Source organism: Pelecanus crispus, chromosome 9 (assembly GCF_030463565.1).
Source record: "Pelecanus crispus isolate bPelCri1 chromosome 9, bPelCri1.pri, whole genome shotgun sequence".
NCBI classification, from domain to species: Eukaryota; Metazoa; Chordata; class Aves; order Pelecaniformes; family Pelecanidae; genus Pelecanus; species Pelecanus crispus.
The window spans coordinates 39,876,322-39,894,544 of NC_134651.1; the positions used below are offsets into that span (position 1 = coordinate 39,876,322).

General features: G+C 52.8%; 1 protein-coding gene across 1 annotated transcript; it reads left to right on the forward strand.

The window, feature by feature from the left end:
- Window positions 1-3,439: 3,439 nt before the first annotated feature.
- DBH (dopamine beta-hydroxylase) lies at window positions 3,440-16,397 on the forward strand. Its single transcript, XM_075716774.1, has 11 exons — window positions 3,440-3,781; window positions 6,915-7,061; window positions 8,493-8,750; window positions 10,114-10,290; window positions 10,736-10,838; window positions 12,360-12,526; window positions 13,233-13,376; window positions 13,490-13,528; window positions 14,747-14,806; window positions 15,448-15,575; window positions 16,184-16,397. The coding sequence occupies exons 1-11, from the start codon at window positions 3,440-3,442 to the stop codon at window positions 16,395-16,397; spliced, it is 1,779 nt and encodes a 592-aa protein (XP_075572889.1).
- The last annotated feature ends 1,826 nt before the right edge of the window (window positions 16,398-18,223 follow it).

The following is an 18,223-nucleotide window of genomic DNA, read 5'->3' on the forward strand; positions in this document are numbered from 1 at the left end:
TTAACGTAGAGATGCACACATTGATGATTCATTAAAACACCCAGGCACTGAGCTGAATCTATTTCCTCTCATTACACAGGCTGGGAACATGGGATCTGCCCCCATGACATTGCTGCAAGGACCATGAGTGAAACCCAAGACGCCAGAGGGGACCGGAGGGGACTCCGCAGAGAAGCATCTGAGAGCATCGCTTGTCACGTGAGCCAGCATTAATAAAACAAGACCACAAACTCGAGACTAAAGCAAGGCAGTGTGTGTGTATCAAAGAGCTTGAGGCAGTTCATTATAATTCCAATTAATGTAGAAAAGTTAATAACAGAAAAAGAATACATCAAACTTTAAACAAATTAGAAGGGGAAGCGGAGAAACAAAAGGTATCTTTAAACTGGAGCCAAAGTCCCAGATGCTACAAAAGCAAAGAAATAACAAATATTTAACATCTCCAAAGGTCCAGGCAGGCAGGGCCTTTGATGGGAACCAAACCACAGTGGGAGAGGAGCTGGGTTTTGCATGGGGATCCTTATTTTTGCTTAAATGCTGTGCTGGGTTTGGAAGGGCCAGAAATAATTCACACAAAGGCAAAAAATGAAGGGAAGGGAAGGGAAGGGAAGGGAAGGAGAAGGGAAGGGAAGGGAAGGGAAGGGAAGGAAGGGAAGGAAGGGAAGGGAAGGGAAGGGAAGGAAGGGAAGGGAAGGGAAGGGAAGGGGAAGGGAAGGGAAGGGGAAGGGAAGGGAAGGGAGGAAGAGAAGAGAAAGAAGAGAAGAGAAGAGAAGAGAAGAGAAGAGAAGAGAAGAGAAGAGAAGAGAAGAGAAGAGAAGAGAAGAGAAGAGAAGAGAAGAGAAGAGAAGAGAAGAGAAGAGAAGAGAAAGAGAAGAGGAGAAGAGAAGAGAAGAGAGAGAAGAGAAGAGAAGGGGAAGAGAAGAGAAGAGAAGAGAAGAGAAGAGAAGAGAAGAGAAGAGAAGAGAGAGAAGAGAAGAGAAGAGAAGAGAAGAGAAGAGAAGAGAAGAGAAGAGAAGAGAAGAGAAGAGAAGAGAAGAGAAGGGGAAGAGAAGAGAAGAGAAGAGAAGAGAAGAGAAGAGAGGAAGAGAGAAGAGAAGAGAAGAGAAGAGAAGAGAAGAGAAGAGAAGAGAAGAGAAGAGAAGAGAAGAGAAGAGAAGAGAAGAAGAGAAGAGAAGGGGAAGAGAAGGGAAGAGTTTAATTTCTGCTGTTTGGGGGAAAGCAGCATTTTCTCTGGCATTTAGCTTTGCAGGGAAAATATTTCAAACACTGTCAATATAACTTAATGCCTGGGAGCTCAGACAAGGCCCTGCTCATGACCAGGGCTCCTTTGTACTACTGCTTCATTAGAAAGCAGAAGAGCAAATCTCAAAGCCTGCAGCATCTCCCATTTGCCTTCCTATTCCCGAGACACTTGACCTCATGGGATAATTATCTAAATAATCAGCGCAGGGCGGATATTCTGTCCTTGTCCCATCCCTGAGTAATGCCATTTGAAAAGAGGAGCACATCCCAGGTGCTGGCCACTTGGTGCTAAACTCTGTACCACACTGATGAGAAACTCCCAGGAGAAAACCACAAGCAGACAGGGACATTCACCTGCTCTTGGGTCACCACAACCTCAGCAATACCTGATACCTGGGGCAGCACCACAGGACCCTTGTTTCTCCCAGATGCTCCCAGGGATAAAATCTGGGCGATGCCAGTACTGCAAAGGCCCTGGGGTCACCGGGCTGAAGGGACCATTCCCTGGTGCTGCTGGATGGGGGAGAAGAGCAGCCTTGGAGCTGCCAGGGTAGGAGGCTGAGAAGGGATGTGTTCTGTTCCCATGACAGTTATTAATCAAAAATGCAATTTTCCACTTGGAAAAGTAAATTGAGTCCCTGAGGTGCCCTCCACAGGCAATACATCCCCATGGGGTATTTCGGAGGAGGATAGGAGAAAGTGTTTGCACTCCCCAGCAGTAAGACACTGCCTTGCTGCAGTCCCCGGTAGCTGCCTCTTCCAGCATCACAGCTGAGTCCGTTCTTGCTCCCCGCGTCCTCCCAGGCACTCCGATGAATGATATGGCATGCTTCTCAACATACTGTTCATTCTAATTTTCATCCTTCATTTCTCTGAGCATTAGCAAGCTGGAGTGACTCTGCTCTGGTTTGTACCCTTTCTGTCCCCAGCTGCTGGGAGTCTGTGGGGCTGTCTCCAATGCTGGGGTGGCCAGGAAAGACCCCTTGAGATGCCAGGACCCCAGCTGAGCACTGCCAGGCCAGCTCTACCCTGCTAAAACAAACTCTCGCAGCATTTTCCTGGAGGTGTGATCATGATTACACGCAAAACTATTATTAACAGGTTAAAAAACAGATGGAGGCTGAGATGGGCAGAGCACAGCCATCTCCCACACCGACTCCAGCTGAGCTATTGGGCTGGCTCACTGGAGCAGAAGGCACCATTGCCACCACCCAAAACATGGGAAGGACATATCCTCTCCTGGGACCCTCCCTCTGGACCTGCTCTGACACTTGCAAGAGCTCCAGCAAACACCACTGCAGTTGGCTTGGGGAGGTTCATTTTAAACCCAGCAGCAACGAAAGGACCACAGGCCTCCGGGTCGCTTGACTCGGCCCAGCTTTCGGCAGCGTCTCATGCAAACATGTCCCCAGGGAGGCCAGCCTCCAAAAATAAAAACACAAACCTGGTTCCCTGGGCTTCATGCCATTGGTGGGACCTCTGAGAAGGAATGTGCAGCCGGACAGGTCCCCGCGGTGCAGCCCAGACCTTGGCACAGCTGCAACAGGGTTGGGGGGAGCCGAGGGGTCCCCAGGGTGTGCTTGGGCCAGCTGACCTGCAAGCCATGGGCCTCTGTGGTTACTCAGAGGAGCAAAAAGAAAACGGGGATGCACACAGTGATACCCCAACCTGCACCCAGCAGAGTGCGGGTAGGGAGCAGGACCAGGACTCTGTCCCCATCAGGCAGCTGACCCTGGGATTTGATTCCCCCCAAGTCTGGCCACCTTTTGGGTGATAAGTGACCCCAGGCTGGGAGACATGGGGGCTGTGTCTGGGATTGCTCCTGGGGCTATCCCGGAGCTTTCACCCTGCAGAGCTGAGCAAGAGGCACCACAAGCAGGGCAGAGCATGTCCACGCAGGGCTCAGCAAGAGCAGCTTGAGAGTAAACAGCCCTTTCCAGCCACTAAGGAAGATTTAAGAGCGAATAACATCAGCCCAATCGAATTCAATTGCTATTGATAATGTCCATGTGCAATTAGAGCCAATTAAGGGGAGGCAGTGAATGACAAGTGTTTGGCCAGGAGGTGGGGGGGTCAATACAACAATCCAATTTCCCAACAACCAAATGCAATTAAAGAGTATCGCTTACCCGTCTTGCCCAGGAGGGCCAGCGCATAAATGGGCAAAGCCAGGCGTGCGGGTGCCGTCCCGCCCAGCATGCAGACCTCCAGGAGCAAGCCCTGCCCCTGCCCCAGCTTCAAGCTGCGGGAAGTGGTATCCATGTACTTCACCATGATCGCGGTGTTCCTGGTCATCCTGGTGGTGGCCCTGCAGGGCTCGGTGCCCCGCGGGAGTGATTTTCCCTACAAGGTGCCCCTCGATCCCCAGGGGCTGCTCGAGCTCTCCTGGAACGTCAGCTATCCCGAGCAAGCTGTGCATTTCCAGCTCCTCATCAGGGACCTGCAGTTTGGGCTCCTCTTCGGAATGTCGGACAGGGGCGAGTTCGAGAACGCCGACCTGGCTGTGCTCTGGAGCGATGGGCACAATTCCTATTTTGGGGTGAGTCGCTTGTGTGTTTGCATGGCTGCTTTTGGGGTTGCCTGCCCCGCGGGTGAATCTGCCTCGTGGTTTGGAGGAGCAGGGCTGGTCCAGGGCACGGTGCATACTGGACCGCTCCCGCTGCTCAGGTGGAAGTTGTCCAAAAGGGCTTGGGGGTTTCTATCCCAGAGGGAGCCACGGATCAGGTCCACACTATGAGTTTGGCGTAGGATCTTAAACCCAAAGAGAAAAAAAAAATATAGCAGCACATCAGCAAGGCTGAGTAGAACCAAAACCTGGATGCCTCTGCTACGCTCAGCTGCAAAGAGCTCCAACAGGTGGTTGTACAGACCAGCTCATGCTCACACGCACACACACATGTGGGGTGCATCAACAACTTGGTTCACTTGTGCACCGCTGTCAGTCACATTAAAAATTAGCCGCAGCTCCCATTAATGACTTTGAGACAGTGCAAAAGTTATCAGCCAGAAAGGCTGCTCCTGCCAGCACCAATAACCCAGCTGCGAGTCGCGCTCGACGCTATCGCAGAGATCAACAGGACATAGGAAAACAGAACCTGACGGCTGCCTGCAGAAATTAAACATGCAAATGTATTTGGGCGGTATGTAAACGTCTGGTGGTAGCAGATGGGGGGAATTCATTTCTAATTTTGCTGCTTGAGTTTGCTACTGCAAATCGCTGTCCTTTCTGATGCAGTCTGTTTGTCCAGGTCCTTGTTTGGTTTGTCTTTCCACCGGGGCTGCCGTGACAGTAACTACCCCTGTGCTCTCCAGCAGCTACCTATCCCCAGACCACCACATTAGGCTTCTTGCAATTGTGCTTGGCTGCAGAAAGCAATTCACATTTTTCCTCGTGTGAGACTTTCCAGTAAGTCAAATTTTACCTCTCTGCTTTCTTCAAATTAACCATAAAATACATTCTTTCACAATCAGCTGCAATGCGATCTGCAGTGAAATGAAAGGATGAAAAGGAGGGCTTATTATCTATACTGCTTTCCTGCTAATTACCAGCCATTCAGGATGTGTGGTGGCCCGAATGCTACAGTATTTCACAGCATCATGTTAAAAAAACATAAAGGATCGCTTCTAATTTGCCTTCATGTGTTCACTGGAAGACAAACAGCGCTGAATTAAGCACCGGGCAGCATTTGGGCTTTCTCTTTCGGTTGGTGCTGAACAGCATCCTGCAAGGAGATTTCTATAAATCTCTCCAGTCCTGGTTTTCTCTTTCCCAGCAGCCTTTCTTCTGGATAAGTATGTCAGCTGTTAAAAGGATCCAAATTTGCTTAACCCCCCCATGTACTACGAGATTAATTTGCACACCATACTCCTATGAAAACAAATGTCATGCTAGCTTCATGTAGCTGATTCTACTCTCCCCCTCTAAGGACAATATGTTCTCGAAATATCACTCTATACTTCTGGCTGAAATGATGCCAAGACGCTTTATTCTTTTTCTTCTGTTTTTTCCCCCCAAGATAAGAGAACCAACGCCACTTGGGTACGTACAGCAGGGTACTACTTAGGTGCCTTTTCTCAGCAAACAAAAGATATCAACAGGAGATGCAAAAGATCAAGAAAACAACACTGTTCAAATTCAAATTATTGCAGAATTTTATACTCCAAACCCTTAAGCACAGGAGTAACCTACTGCTTTGCTTCTTGGTGTAGCTTTGTCATCACCATCAACAGCGAGCAGTTTTTCGGAGGCCTTGCTGGGCTGCTGAAACAATCTGGTCACAAGAAATTAAGGATTTTGAAGAGGCGTAGTGATTTCTAGGGCTGATGCTACAGCCCAGCAAGGGTCTGATCTTAAATTGAGAGCAGCTGGTTTGTGGTAAGGGTCTTGAAGAGCATCACCCCCCCGAGAAGGTCCCCTCAGCCAAACACACCCAAAACACAGTACAGACCAATGCAACACCATCATGTGTCCCTGCAGGCTTTCCTCCCCCCACATCCTTTCCCCCAGCTGCATCTCAACTGAGAATCATAGAATCATAGAATTGCTTAGGTTGGAAAAGACCTTTAAGATCACCCAGTCCAACCATTGACCTAACACTACCAAGTCCACCACTAAATCAGTTAAGGGTAGAGTAGCAATTTCATATCTCCTGGCTTGGTGGCTGGATTATTTATAATGAATGTAAAAACTAGAAATCATTAAGATTGGAAAGGACCTCTAAGATCATCATTCCAATCATCAACCCAACACCCCCATGCCCACTAAACCACGTCCCAGAGTGCCAGGTCTACCCATTTTTGAACACTTCCAGGGATGGTGACTCCACCACCTCTCTGGGCAGCCTCTTCCAATGCTTGACTACCCTTTCCGTGAAGAAATTTCTCCTAATATCCAATCTAAATCTCCCCTGACGCAGCTTGAGCCCATTTCCTCTCGTCCTATCGCTAATTCCGTGGGAGAAGAGACCAACACCCACCTCACTGCCCCCTCCTGTCAGGCAGCTGCAGAGAGCGATAAGGTCTCCCCTCAGCCTCCTCTTCTCCAGGCTAAACACCCCCAGCTCCCTCAGCCGCTCTCCATCAGCCCTGTGCTCCAGACCCTTCACCAGCTTCGTTGCCCTTCTCTGAACACGCTCCAGCACCTCAATGTCCTTCTTGTACTGCGGGGCCCAAAACTGGACACACTATTCCAGGTGCGGCCTCACCAGCTCCGAGTACAGGGGCACAATCACCTCCCTGCTCCTGCTGGCCACACTATTCCTGATACAAGCCAGGATGCTGTTGGCCTTCTTGGCCACCTGGGCACACTGCTGGCTCATGTTCAGCCAGCTGTCAACCAGCACACGAACTTGTAAAGGTCTTTCTGCAGAATATTAATACTGGGACACGTATTTCGCAGGTCTTCCTGTGCCCACCCACATGCCACCTCCAAGGGTCTCGTGGCAGGGGCTGTGCCGGCACAGGTGTGCCCGTGGGCTGCTGGAGGCAGGTATGGGGCAACCAAAACACAGGCTCCCTCCACCTCCAGGACATGGAGGGTGAATCAGCCAGAGGGTGAACAGAAGGAGGACCTCATGACCCACTGTACTGCTGGAGGTCACTGCCGTGGGCTCCTTGGGCTGAGCAGGGCCAGCAGAGCCTCCCGGCTTAGCAGGGTGATCTCCCTCCTGCAGGATGCCTGGAGCGATGCCAAGGGGCAGCTCCACATGGACTCGCAGCAGGACTACCAGCTCCTTGGGGCTCGAAGGGCTCCCGAAGGGCTCTACCTCCTCTTCAGAAGAGCCTTCAGCACCTGCGACCCCAAGGACTACCTTATAGAGGTATGGCATCACCCTCACCCCGCTATAGCACTCCCCAGCCCTGTCCCAGCCCTGGGGCAGAGCTCCAAAGCCCAACCTGCATGGTTATACCTGGCCGGTGTTTTGTTTTGAGGACAGCATCAGGCATTTGCACTGTCTAGGGCAGAAAGGAAGCGTGCTACAGATGTCAGCCCTGGGACATGAGTAATGTTTGGCACGATCTATTTACAACCCTTTATAAACCTCTATAAAGTGTAGATTTTAGCTCGTTTGCATCATCCGCTCCTGTTAAGCATGTGTTAGGTCTATATAAATACCCTCCTGCATCACTCTGGTTTGCAGTCTGGAGCCAACTGTTTGGAGTGTTACAAAGAGGTGTTGGTGTTGTTCAACGGGAGGCAAAGAGGAGGGTTTTGGCAGGAGCCAGAGCAAAGGGACAGCAAATAGAGCTGCTGCGGTGTGCTTGTGTGTGGTTCGGTGAAGACTCTCCTGGTCTGCATTCACCGCTCCCCCATGAGACAGGATTTGGGGGAAATGTTCCCAGTGGGAATGTCGAAGAGCTTCAAGGTCTCAGCCATAGACCCTGGGTGGGGGGGCAGGAATCAGCACCAGGCTCATTTCAGATGAAAGCCTTTGGTGCGCAGGATATTTTAAAGCCAACGTGGGCACAGAGCATCCTTAAGTTTTTGTTGCTAGTTTTCAAAAGCTTGTCTTGTGGTGAGAAACGTCTACTGTCTACCAAAACATGGAGAGCCCTGGAGGAAAAAAAATCTGTGCGTAAACTGGGAAAAAACTTGCAGGTCTTTATTATCTGATCCTTTAAGAGAAAATTATTCTCTTTCCTTTCTTCCTTATCTTCTGTCCAGAGCTCACTGGGTTGAGCAGCACCTTCCTTGCTTGCAGTAGACTTTCAGCAGAGCTTCTTGTGGTACCCCCCCAACAGAAACTGGGAGAAAGAGAGGATTCTGGGGAGAAGTTTTGTTTCTGCTGTTCCTCCCCAGGCTGCTGCCTGTGGCCATTGCTGGAGCTGGGCTGCAGGGTGGGATGAACCCTGAACTGATGTGGTTGTTCCAGCCCAGAGCTCAGGGAGGGACAAGGGGCTCTGAAAAAGCAGAGAGGAGATGTTACCCTTATGGGCAGGGCAGAGGTGTGAAGGCAATAGCATTAACTTCTTAAATTTAAAACTGATGACATCTAGGGAAAACATTTCTGACTCTCCCAACTGGCAGGGAACCCTCTGTGATCACGTCAGCCACAGAAATATCCCGAAATCTGCAGTCTTTGTGGGACAGCCCAGCAAAGTGAGCTACTAGTGAAGTCAGGGTGGTTTCCCATCTGGGAATGGGTCAAAAGGCCCATTCCTGGATTCATGCCACCAATACTGGTGCCAATAGTCCATGCAGTTCACATTCCTCCATGAAAACTACCTGATACACTTTGCTCTCGCTTCAGGATGGCACCGTGCACCTTATCTATGGGATCCTGGAGAAACCAGTCCATTCCCTCCAAGCCATCAACATCTCTGCCATCCACAGGGGACTGCAGAGGGTGCAGCTGCTAAAGCCCAACATCACCGTCCCTGAACTGCCCAGCGACATGAAGACCATGGAGATAACGGCCCCTGATGTTGTCATTCCCAGCCAGGAGACAACCTACTGGTGTTACATGGCAGAGCTCCCAGACAGCTTCCCCAAACATCACATTATCATGGTAAGAGGCAGGAGAAGAGGGTTGTTTTCCCTGGTGCAGATCAGCAATTGCATTCACAGTCCGCCATTCTGCAAAGTCCATGTCTTTCCTTTCAGACCCATATGTCTTCCCCAGCATGGTCCCAAAACATCTCCCAGAGCCACCCACCAGACAGTAGCATCCACCTGTCTCCTAGAGAACCCAAAACCAGAAGTTTCTCAGCAGGAGGTGGCAGGGTGCTGACTTTCCACCTGGCACATGGAGCAAATACCAGGGCAGGCTCAGAGCTGACCCCCCGCAGAAGGCAGAGCTGTAGCCATCAAGGACAGACCCGTGGCAGGATTATGGCGCACAACAAGCCACAAGGAATATATAAACATGGGAAACAAAGGGACAGGGCTGGCGAGAGCAAGGCAGAGCGAGCCAGGATATGAACTGGCTTCTAAAAGATTAGGCATACTCAAAAAAAAAAAAAGGTTACAGACATAATACAACTTGTGTGCATTGCCCAAACATGTTGCACATGCTTGGGTCACCTCCCCTGGGGAAAGGCAGGCATAACACCAGTCTGACTGCCCATCACGAGCTGCTGGGACAGCATCGACCCAGCAGGCGCGGAGGTGGCTCGACAGATGACCTGGCACACCCAGAGTCAAAACCACACAACGGGGAGAGGGAAAACCTGACACAGAAGCCAAAGCGAGTGCTTAGTGATTTATAGGGGAGAGACAGTGTTGCAAAGGAAAACTCAGAAGGAGGATTTTCTCTCCAACAGATGGTGTGAAATGAATCATCTGTGTGTAAGTAAAAAGTGCGTAACTCCTGATACCTTCCCGCTGCTGCAGATCGTTTCTACAGCTGGCGCTTTTAGCCAGAGATGCTCCTCAGGCTTATTTGAAGTCACTCTTTCTACCCCAAATCCCACTCCCCATGCCCCGAGCAGCTGTTGGCTAGAAACAAAACCCAGTAGCTGCAGGCAGAGCTACCTCAACATGGCCAGGACCCTCTTTAGGAAAAAGCAATATCGCCAGGGTCACCTCAGCCCTGCAAAACTGGCAAAGGACTCAGTCACCACAAAGCAGACCAAGATCTTCTGCTGATCACGTGCATCTGTCGCTGGAGGAGGGATGAGATGTTTCTCTATGGGTTCTGGTGGCCTCTGGGTTGGTCCCAAAGCCAACCAAGAGCTTTTGACCCTTGGTGCCTCATGCCCAGAGCAACCTTCCCTTCCCGTCACGTGGCAGAAACTGTCTCCCATTCAGTAACAGATAGCAGACATACCTGCCTTGGGCTCCTCATGGAGCCTGCACAGGCAGCAGCCCCTGGGGATGGGCTTTCAGCAAATGGTCTTAATGTGTCCTCCTTCTTGGACACCGTTTTGCAGTACGAGCCAGTGATCACAGCAGGCAACGAGGCCCTGGTCCACCACATGGAAGTCTTCCAGTGCGCTGCTGAGTTCGACAGCTTCCCCCATTACAATGGGCCCTGCGACTCCAAGATGAAGCCAGACCGACTCAACTACTGCAGGCATGTGCTTGCAGCATGGGCCATGGGAGCGCAGGTGGGTGCAGGATGGGACCCACCGCCCTGGGTGAAAGCTTTGCTCCTGGGTGCTTTCCTGCTGCCTCCCAACCCTTCCCATTCCCACCTTGGGATCACGCCATGCGGGCTGCCCCAACCCTGGTCTCTGCTAGGATTTGTGTCCAGTCCTGTCTGAGCTCCTCTCAGATGTGTCTGAGTTTCCACCTCACCCCAGCCCACCTCCTCGGTGCCATAAATCGGTGTGATGCCCCTACTCAGTAGCTATGCCATTGCATGCACATGCTGGCATGCGAGACACCTTTGGAAGCAAGACCAGCTCACCAAGCACAACCAAGAGCCCAAGTCACATCCCTCAGCCCACAGTGCGGGTCAGGATTATGCCCAGACATTTCCCTTAGCCTTTTCAGCCTTGTCCCCAGGAAAGGCACCCCACCGCTCCCCTAACACCCTCCCTTTGCTTCCAGGCTTTCTACTACCCTGAAGAAGCAGGTCTTGCCTTCGGTGGCCCAGGCTCCTCCAGATATTTGCGCCTCGAGATTCATTACCACAATCCCCTGGTGTTCAAAGGTGAGTGGGCGTGTGGCAATGCCCATTGCCTCCCCAGCGAGACAGCAGCAGGGGAGCTGGGCAAACAACAGGCACTGCCACCTTGCCAGGGAGGGCTTCATACCGAAGAATACTTGGCCAAAATCATAGCTCTGTAACTTTCTAGAGACCCCATGGTCCAGATCTGCATTAGCAGGAGGAATATATTAAACCCCTACCATGCTGCTGCCTTTCTGGTCTCAGCAAAGTCATCCTCACCAGGGGCTGGACCCCATCCTCACGCATGCCCAGCAGCAGGGAGCTTTCGGGAAGGGAGCCTGGCTGAGCCCACAACCCCCCCAGGCAGAAAGCTGTCCCTACACATCATTCCTGCAGGGCAATGGTCCAAGGCAACACCATTATTTAGCTAGGCTGTCACGGGGTGTCCCCCCAATTTCTGTGCAAGGTGGTGGGTCTGAGCCCAGAGCCAAGAGCAACAGCAGTGCCGAAGTCACCAGAGAGACAGCACCAGCCTGACTGGCGATGGGGGAATTTAGATGTTGTTTTACTGGTACTCCTGCTTCAGTAACGTTGTCAGGAGACACATTAAAAAAAAAAAAAAAAAAAAAAAGGATTCCAAACAACCCAGTTTCTTCATTTACATAAAAACAAGTGGCTTCTTGACTACCCAAGTATATTTTTAGGAGACCAGAGCATATGTACTGTAGATCAATCATAGCACATTCGGCAACTCGAGAAGAAACACGTCTATAAATACGGAGCTCACGTCTTTCATAATTTATCTGCTTTGGCGTGTTAACCAATAGTGTCTCCCCCGTTATTCTTGTCCCTGGTGGGCTCCAGCCCAGAGACAGAGGGTTCAAAGCCAGCCTGAACCCCTCCTGACCTACTGAACCCGCCCTTTCCCTTTGCTGACAGAGCTGGGTGGCAAATGGGAGCCAGAGCTTGGCTTTGCATCTCAGCAGAGCTCACTGCTGCCTCTGCCTGCCCTGTGGTCAGCATCTGCCGGGGCACTGGGTCTTCTCCAGCTCCCACCGCCTCCTTGGGGGAGGTTAAGTGGAGCAATCTCAAATGCAAGAGAGACCAGAAGCTTTCCAAATGCAAGGAGTACTTGCTCCATATGCATTTCTCTTCCTGCCAGGCCCCCAATAACAGCATAGCCTTCGTTGTTTGGACTTATCAGTTAAAGATGCAATGAGCCATATTTCTGAGGGACTTTTCCAAAGCACCCCATGATCTGTCCTCCTGCTTTGGGCTCTCCAAAGGCACCACTTGCCTCTCTTGGAAGCAATTCAACCTCAGGTTGGTGACCTCTCCAGGGGACCAGGCATGTGTTTGGGGCTGCTCAGTAAAGCCTTGCATGAAAATATCTAGTATTTTAAACCAATAAGAACTGCACACATGAAGAAAGCTGCGAGTGAGAGGCTGGAGCACCTCTCCTCACACCCACTGCAGCACAGTGTCATTTTTCACACCTGACCTTGTCCCGTCAGCTGTCACTTCTCCCACAGTGACTTGCAGCCTCATTCTCTTGCCCATCAGGTCGCCGCGACTCCTCGGGGATCCGCCTCTACTACACGGCCACCCTGCGACGCTACGACGCTGGCATCATGGAGTTGGGCTTGGTCTACACGCCGGTGATGGCCATTCCCCCAGGCGAGGACGCTTTCATCCTCACGGGGTATTGCACCGACAAATGCACCCAGCTGGTGAGTGCCCATCCTCGCTGCCCTGGCTTCGCCTTGGAGAACAGAGATTGCAAATGGTTTTTCCCAGATCCCAGGCAGCAGTGATACAGCACCAAGCTCTGGGCTCCCAATTCCCAATTAAAACTCCCTGAAACCCTTACCACGAGGTTGTGCTGGAAAGAAAAAAATCTGCTGTGTACAACAAACAGCGAACAGCTGGTTGGGATGTGTTGAATCCCCCTCAAAGCAGCTCTTCTGGGGAGCCATCTGCTCCGGCTTCCCAGGGTACCATTCCCATAAAACTTACTGCTGAGCTGGCTGTGCCCCAGCGGTGCTTTCCTCCACGGAGATGCTTCCAAAGACCTCTCCAGGAGCTCTCTCAAGTGTGTTTTCAAATTGCCCACCCTGCTCTCAAGGAAGTTTTAGTGGATGTTTTTGTAGGGCCTACCCAAAAGGAATCATTTGTGCCACTGCTAATGAATGCAAGGAAGCAAGCAGCATCCAGCTCAGCTGCTGCCATTGACTTAGGGCACAGCAGGACATAAACGATTTGGCAGCAGACTGAGCCTCCGTCCCTGTGCGAGGAGCTCACTTCTACGCTGTCCCAATGGCACAGCAACGCCCAAACCCCCGTGCGGGAGCCCAGCCCTGAGCACGCAGCAAGGGGATGTGCAGGAGGGAAGAGGGATGGGGTCAGGTACGGAGGCTTCAGCCATCCTTCCCCCAGGCTCTGCCCGCTGCCGGCATCCGCATCTTTGCCTCCCAACTCCACACTCACCTGGCAGGAAGAAAAGTGGTGACAGTGCTGTCCCGGGATGGGAGAGAGCAGCAGGTCGTGAATGCCGATGGTCATTACAGCCCTCACTTCCAGGTACAGGGGTCTGCAGGGGCAGCGGGGGGTCCCGGCTGGACATCACCCATGGGGTTGAGCTGGGCACAGCACCACGGCGTTGCTCTGATGCAGCCCCTTTCCTTCCCTCCCAGGAGATCCGCATGCTGAAGGAGGTGGTTGCAGTTTTTCCAGTGAGTGGCTCCAAAAACCACAGTGGCTTCCAAATAGTGCAAGACCTTCCCCTGACCTGCCACCCTGAGACCCCCGACTCCTTTAGACCGCCTCATCCCCTCCGCCGCCGGCAGCCCCTGCCCACGCACAGGCACCCACTGCCAGCTGGGACCTCCCGGGGGGCTGCAGGAGGACACGCTCCCCACGGTCCCCGGGTCATATCTGCCACCTCCTCACAGATGCCTTGGGGACGCCGGGGCCTGTCTCATATGGCACAAAACTAGGGTGTGGGCAACCGAACTGTGCCGGCAGCTAAATTAAGCATCTAATTTAGCTGGGCTTCCTCTAGCAGAGGGCGGCTCCTCGGGGAGTGAGGGCAAACTGTGCACACGCTGGAGGTGCCCCCTCCCTCCTTGCTTGGAGAGGAAGAAATTTGGCAGTGAATGGGGTGGGAGTGGGTGGTAAAACAGAGGCTGAGCGTGCCCTGGGGCTGCATGGGTGAGGAAGGATCCGGCTGCGAAGTGGAGGGCACCTCCGGGAGCTGTTGTGCTGCTCAAAAGCCTCAGCATCCACAGAATCACCGAATCGTTTAGGTTGGAAAAGACCTTTAAGATCATCCAGTCCAACCATTAACCTAACACTACCAAGTCCACCACTAAACCAATTAAGGGGAGAGTCATAATTTCATCTTTCCTGGCTTGGTGGCTGGATTATTTTTTAATGAAAGTAAAACTAGGAATGATTAAGGTTGGAAAGGACCTCTAAGATCATTAGTCCAACCATCAACCCAACACCACCATGCCCACTAAACCATAGAATCCATTGAAACCATACCCAAGGCTGTGCTCCGGGGTGTCCCCGCGGGCCCCAGCACCGACCAGGGAGGGGGAGACAGTTGTGCCATCAAGTCAGGTACAGGTTTGGCAATTCAAACTGTTGCCTAAGTGCACTCTTTTAGGTGCTTCAGCCCTGCAGAAATTCTTAGAAAGTGAGGAAAGCAGGAAACACCATCCCTGGGATACATCCCTAGGGACTCTCCCCAGGGTATGCAAATTTAGGAAGCACTCCTGCAGTACCGCAGCCGTCGCTGGCGGGGAAACAGGCTGCCTGCGGGCTGTCACCTCTACAGAGAGCAGAGATCTGCCATGTTACAAACTCCCCGATCCCCAGATTTGCTGATCGGAGAGGGGAAACTCTGCACTCGTCCACCTACACGTGTCTGTGTTCAAACCCCGCAGGGCGACGAACTCATCACGACCTGCACGTACAACACGCAGGACCGGAGCCGAGCCACCGTGGTGAGTGCAGGGGCGAGCTCGCCTGCCTGCGTGGGGCTGGCCCGCGTTGGCACCCCAGGGTTGGGGGCACCCGCGAAGTGGGCACCTGCGTGAACCCAGGCTGAATCACAGCCGGAAAACAGAGGGAGGGTGGTAAAGCAGCGAGCCCCCAAGGCTCTGCTGCCTGCAGCGGGGACGTTAAGGTGCTAATTGAGAAGTAGCATGTGTCACTTTAATTCCCATCACAAACTGTTCCACCGGGGATTAATTGTAATTAAAGAGAAGTGGCATTTTTTTGACAGTGCATGTTATTTTCTTACATAGGCAGCAAAAAAAGAGCCTGTCAGAGGTACCATCAACAGGGACAAAGCTAAATATAGCAGGGGAGTTATAGGAAAGCTGCATTTTAATGTAAATCACACAATCTAGCCTGAAAGTCTGTCCTTGCATAAAGGGCGGATGGGCAGATAAGCAGAGTGCAGCTGATCCCACGCACCTGAAAGGGTGCACATATATTATATGTACGTGTGTGCGTGTGCATGTGTGCACATACAGGCGTGAGCTTGGTGCCTTTGCAGCCCCTCTGCCCTCCCCGCTGCCTGTGCAGCCCTGGCAGGGCAGAGCCGGGCCCCGCTGCCAGCCTGTTTGTGCCTGTGCCGCAGGGTGGGTTTGGCATCCTGGAAGAGATGTGCGTGAACTACGTGCACTACTACCCCCAGACGCAGCTGGAGCTGTGCAAAAGCGCTGTGGATCCAGGCTACCTGCGCCGATACTTCAACCTCGTGAATAGGTACAGAGCCCCTGCACGGCGGCGCTGAGGGGAGAGGGACCATTGCAGAGCCCTTTGCTAGTAACGCTGGAAAAAAGTTTAAAAAGCGGGGTTTGAGGTGCTGGCTGTGCAGTAGGTATGCGGGGGCACTCAGGCAGCGTGGGTTTCAGGAGCCGTGGCTGCGTGCTGAGCACAGCCCTGCCCTCCGAGCAGGCAGCCAAACCCAGGGCTTTAAGGATGGCTGTGTAGTGAGAACCGCCGGGAAGGGAGAGCATTCCCACGGAGGGACTTCCCAGCGAGTCAGTGCATGGCCAAGTGCTTATATGCAAAATACTTCTTAGAAGCCAAGGCAGACGGCAAGCATCCCTCCCAGAGAAGCAGGCTGCAGCCCATTCACCCACGGTGAGAGGGGCGAGATGCTGACCTTGCTCGGGGTGTCCTACTCACGGGCAGTCCAGCTGGCCCCAGATCTTCCCCCGCAGGTGCCGGCTGCACTAGGCTCTCCCTGCTCCCAGTGCCAGCTTCGGAGCCCTTCCAGGCTGAGCTTTAGGCAGGGAGGAATTAGACACATCCAGCACTGCAAGGGGACAGCACTGCTGCGTTTCAGTGTGGCGTTTCTCCTGCCCCAGGTTTAACGACGAGGAGGTCTGCATGTGCTCGCAGGTCTCCATCCCACAGCAGTTCTTCTCCGTCCCCTGGAACACGTTCAACAGAGACGTGCTGAAATCCCTCTATGGCTTTGCTCCGATCTCGATGCACTGCAACAAATCCTCAGCCATCCGGTTCCCGGTACGTATAGCTTCACAACCAAAGCTTCACAGCAAAACTCCCGGCCGTAGGTAAAAAGCAGCTGGACAGAGCTGTGCCGCAGGGTGACCCCGACGAGATGGCTCAGGCCTCCAGCGTTCAGGACACGGCTGCACCCGGCGGGCTCAGGGCAGGGAGCTGGAGCTGCCTGGGGAACCCCAGCATCAGCAGGACACTGAGCCCAGCCCAACCCTGGCGCTTAAAACAACGGCACAAGTGGGTGGCCGGATTCAATTAGGAGATGCATTTGCATAAAGCGATTTTGAGGCTGCTTTCACTGAGCGTTAAAGCAGGGCTAGCTCCAGAACCAAGGAGAAAGGTGAGGTGGTTTTTAGGATTTTGGCAAATTGCATCAGGTCCCAGCAGAGCGAGCCCATTACGCACAGCATCTGTGCAGTCTCCAAACGTGGCGATCCAGCAAAACATGAAGGATAAAGGGCAGTGAGATCTTTAAGGAAAAACCAGGTCTAGTGATGATGATCACGACGATGACAGCGATGAAGATTGAAAACCGCTGATGGTCCCTATCACCATCAGCTCCCGACACCATTTCTCAGTGTAATAAACTTACACGATAGGCTATTTCTGGATGCAGCGCTATCCACGGCAGCACCAGAGGATGCCGAGCTGATTGCAGGGAAGACCATCAGCTTTCTGCCCTGGTAAAGCCCCCTTAGCAAAGTCTGCTCTGGAGGGGTCAGAAACCTTTCCAGTTCCATGGAACTGGCGACCTGGCACCTCTTGACCATGCAGAGCTCCGCTGCAGGGACAGAAGCGGTGCAGAAGTTTTGTGCAGCAGCAGAATTATGAATTACGCCTCTTAATTACGGCCCAAGCAACTCTCTTGATTTCAGAGAGGCCTGGGGAGCGGCCAGGAAGAGACTCGAGTGGAGCAGAGCCGATGCCAGCACAAAGTGGGTCACGAGCATCGCAGCAAGGGCGAAGGAGCCGAGCTGCCCCCCCCCCGCTCTGCTGGTGTTTTCAGAGCGAGCCCGATTTTAAGACATCTCATTTATTCCACACTGTTTTCTGCCAAGAGAAAAGCACCAGCTTCTAATTAAGCTCGTGTTTTTGCAGTTCAGCGATCCCCAACTTGACGAGCTTTCTGGAAGGATTGAGCAAAATCTCAAGGCAACACTTGTGAGCAGCTGCGGGGATGTCGCTGTCCCCGAGTCCTCTGCACCTGCAAGGGCTCGCAGTGAACTCGCTATACTCTCTACTCAAAAGCACTGAAAACAACACCTATCGAGACGCTTCAAACACCTTTGATCTACCCCAAAAGCTGGCGAGGTGCGAGCACAGGGTTTGGGACGTGTCGGCAGGGCAGACTGCCGCAGCAGATGGGCGCAGGGCTGGGGCCGAGCCCTGGAGCAGGCGCACCCTAAATATGCTTAACTGCCCTCTTAAGCCATAAGGCTACAGGAAAACAGTCGTTCCTCCAGCTGGTGCTTCCCTGCAATGCTGTCCCCTCTCCAGTCGCTCCCCATGTGCTTTGGGAGGGCCCCTCCATCCCCCTCCACCTTTCCCCAGGGTTTTCCTGGTGTTGGTGCAGGATCTGGCCCGTTTCGCTTGACACACTACACGGAATTTCAGCTGAAAACATAAATTCAACTTCCATCTTCTTGCTGATGACTCACGGCTCTACCTCTCCTCTCCAGGCCTCCCTCCTCCTGCTCACGCTGCAGCTCAGCCTCTCGCTGACATTTCCACATGAGCGCGCAGCCAGCAGCCAAACCGTTGCATCGCCGAACCAGCGCTCAGCCCAGACTGAGCCCCTTTTCGCCTTTGCAGCCCCTGCCTGCGTCTCACCCGGCCACTAACCTGGACCAACACATCACGTCTGAGCTCGATCCTGCCCGGCG

What these genes read in the sequence shown, in the direction of transcription:
- DBH (XM_075716774.1), top strand. Translation starts at nt 3,440, where the DNA reads ATGCAGACCTCCAGGAGCAAGCCCTGCCCCTGCCCCAGCTTCAAGCTG. An exon ending in ATTACAGCCCTCACTTCCAG is followed by an intron (nt 13,377 to 13,489) that starts GTACAGGGGTCT and finishes CTTCCCTCCCAG; the next exon opens with GAGATCCGCATGCTGAAGGA. An exon ending in ACCGGAGCCGAGCCACCGTG is followed by an intron (nt 14,807 to 15,447) that starts GTGAGTGCAGGG and finishes CCTGTGCCGCAG; the next exon opens with GGTGGGTTTGGCATCCTGGA.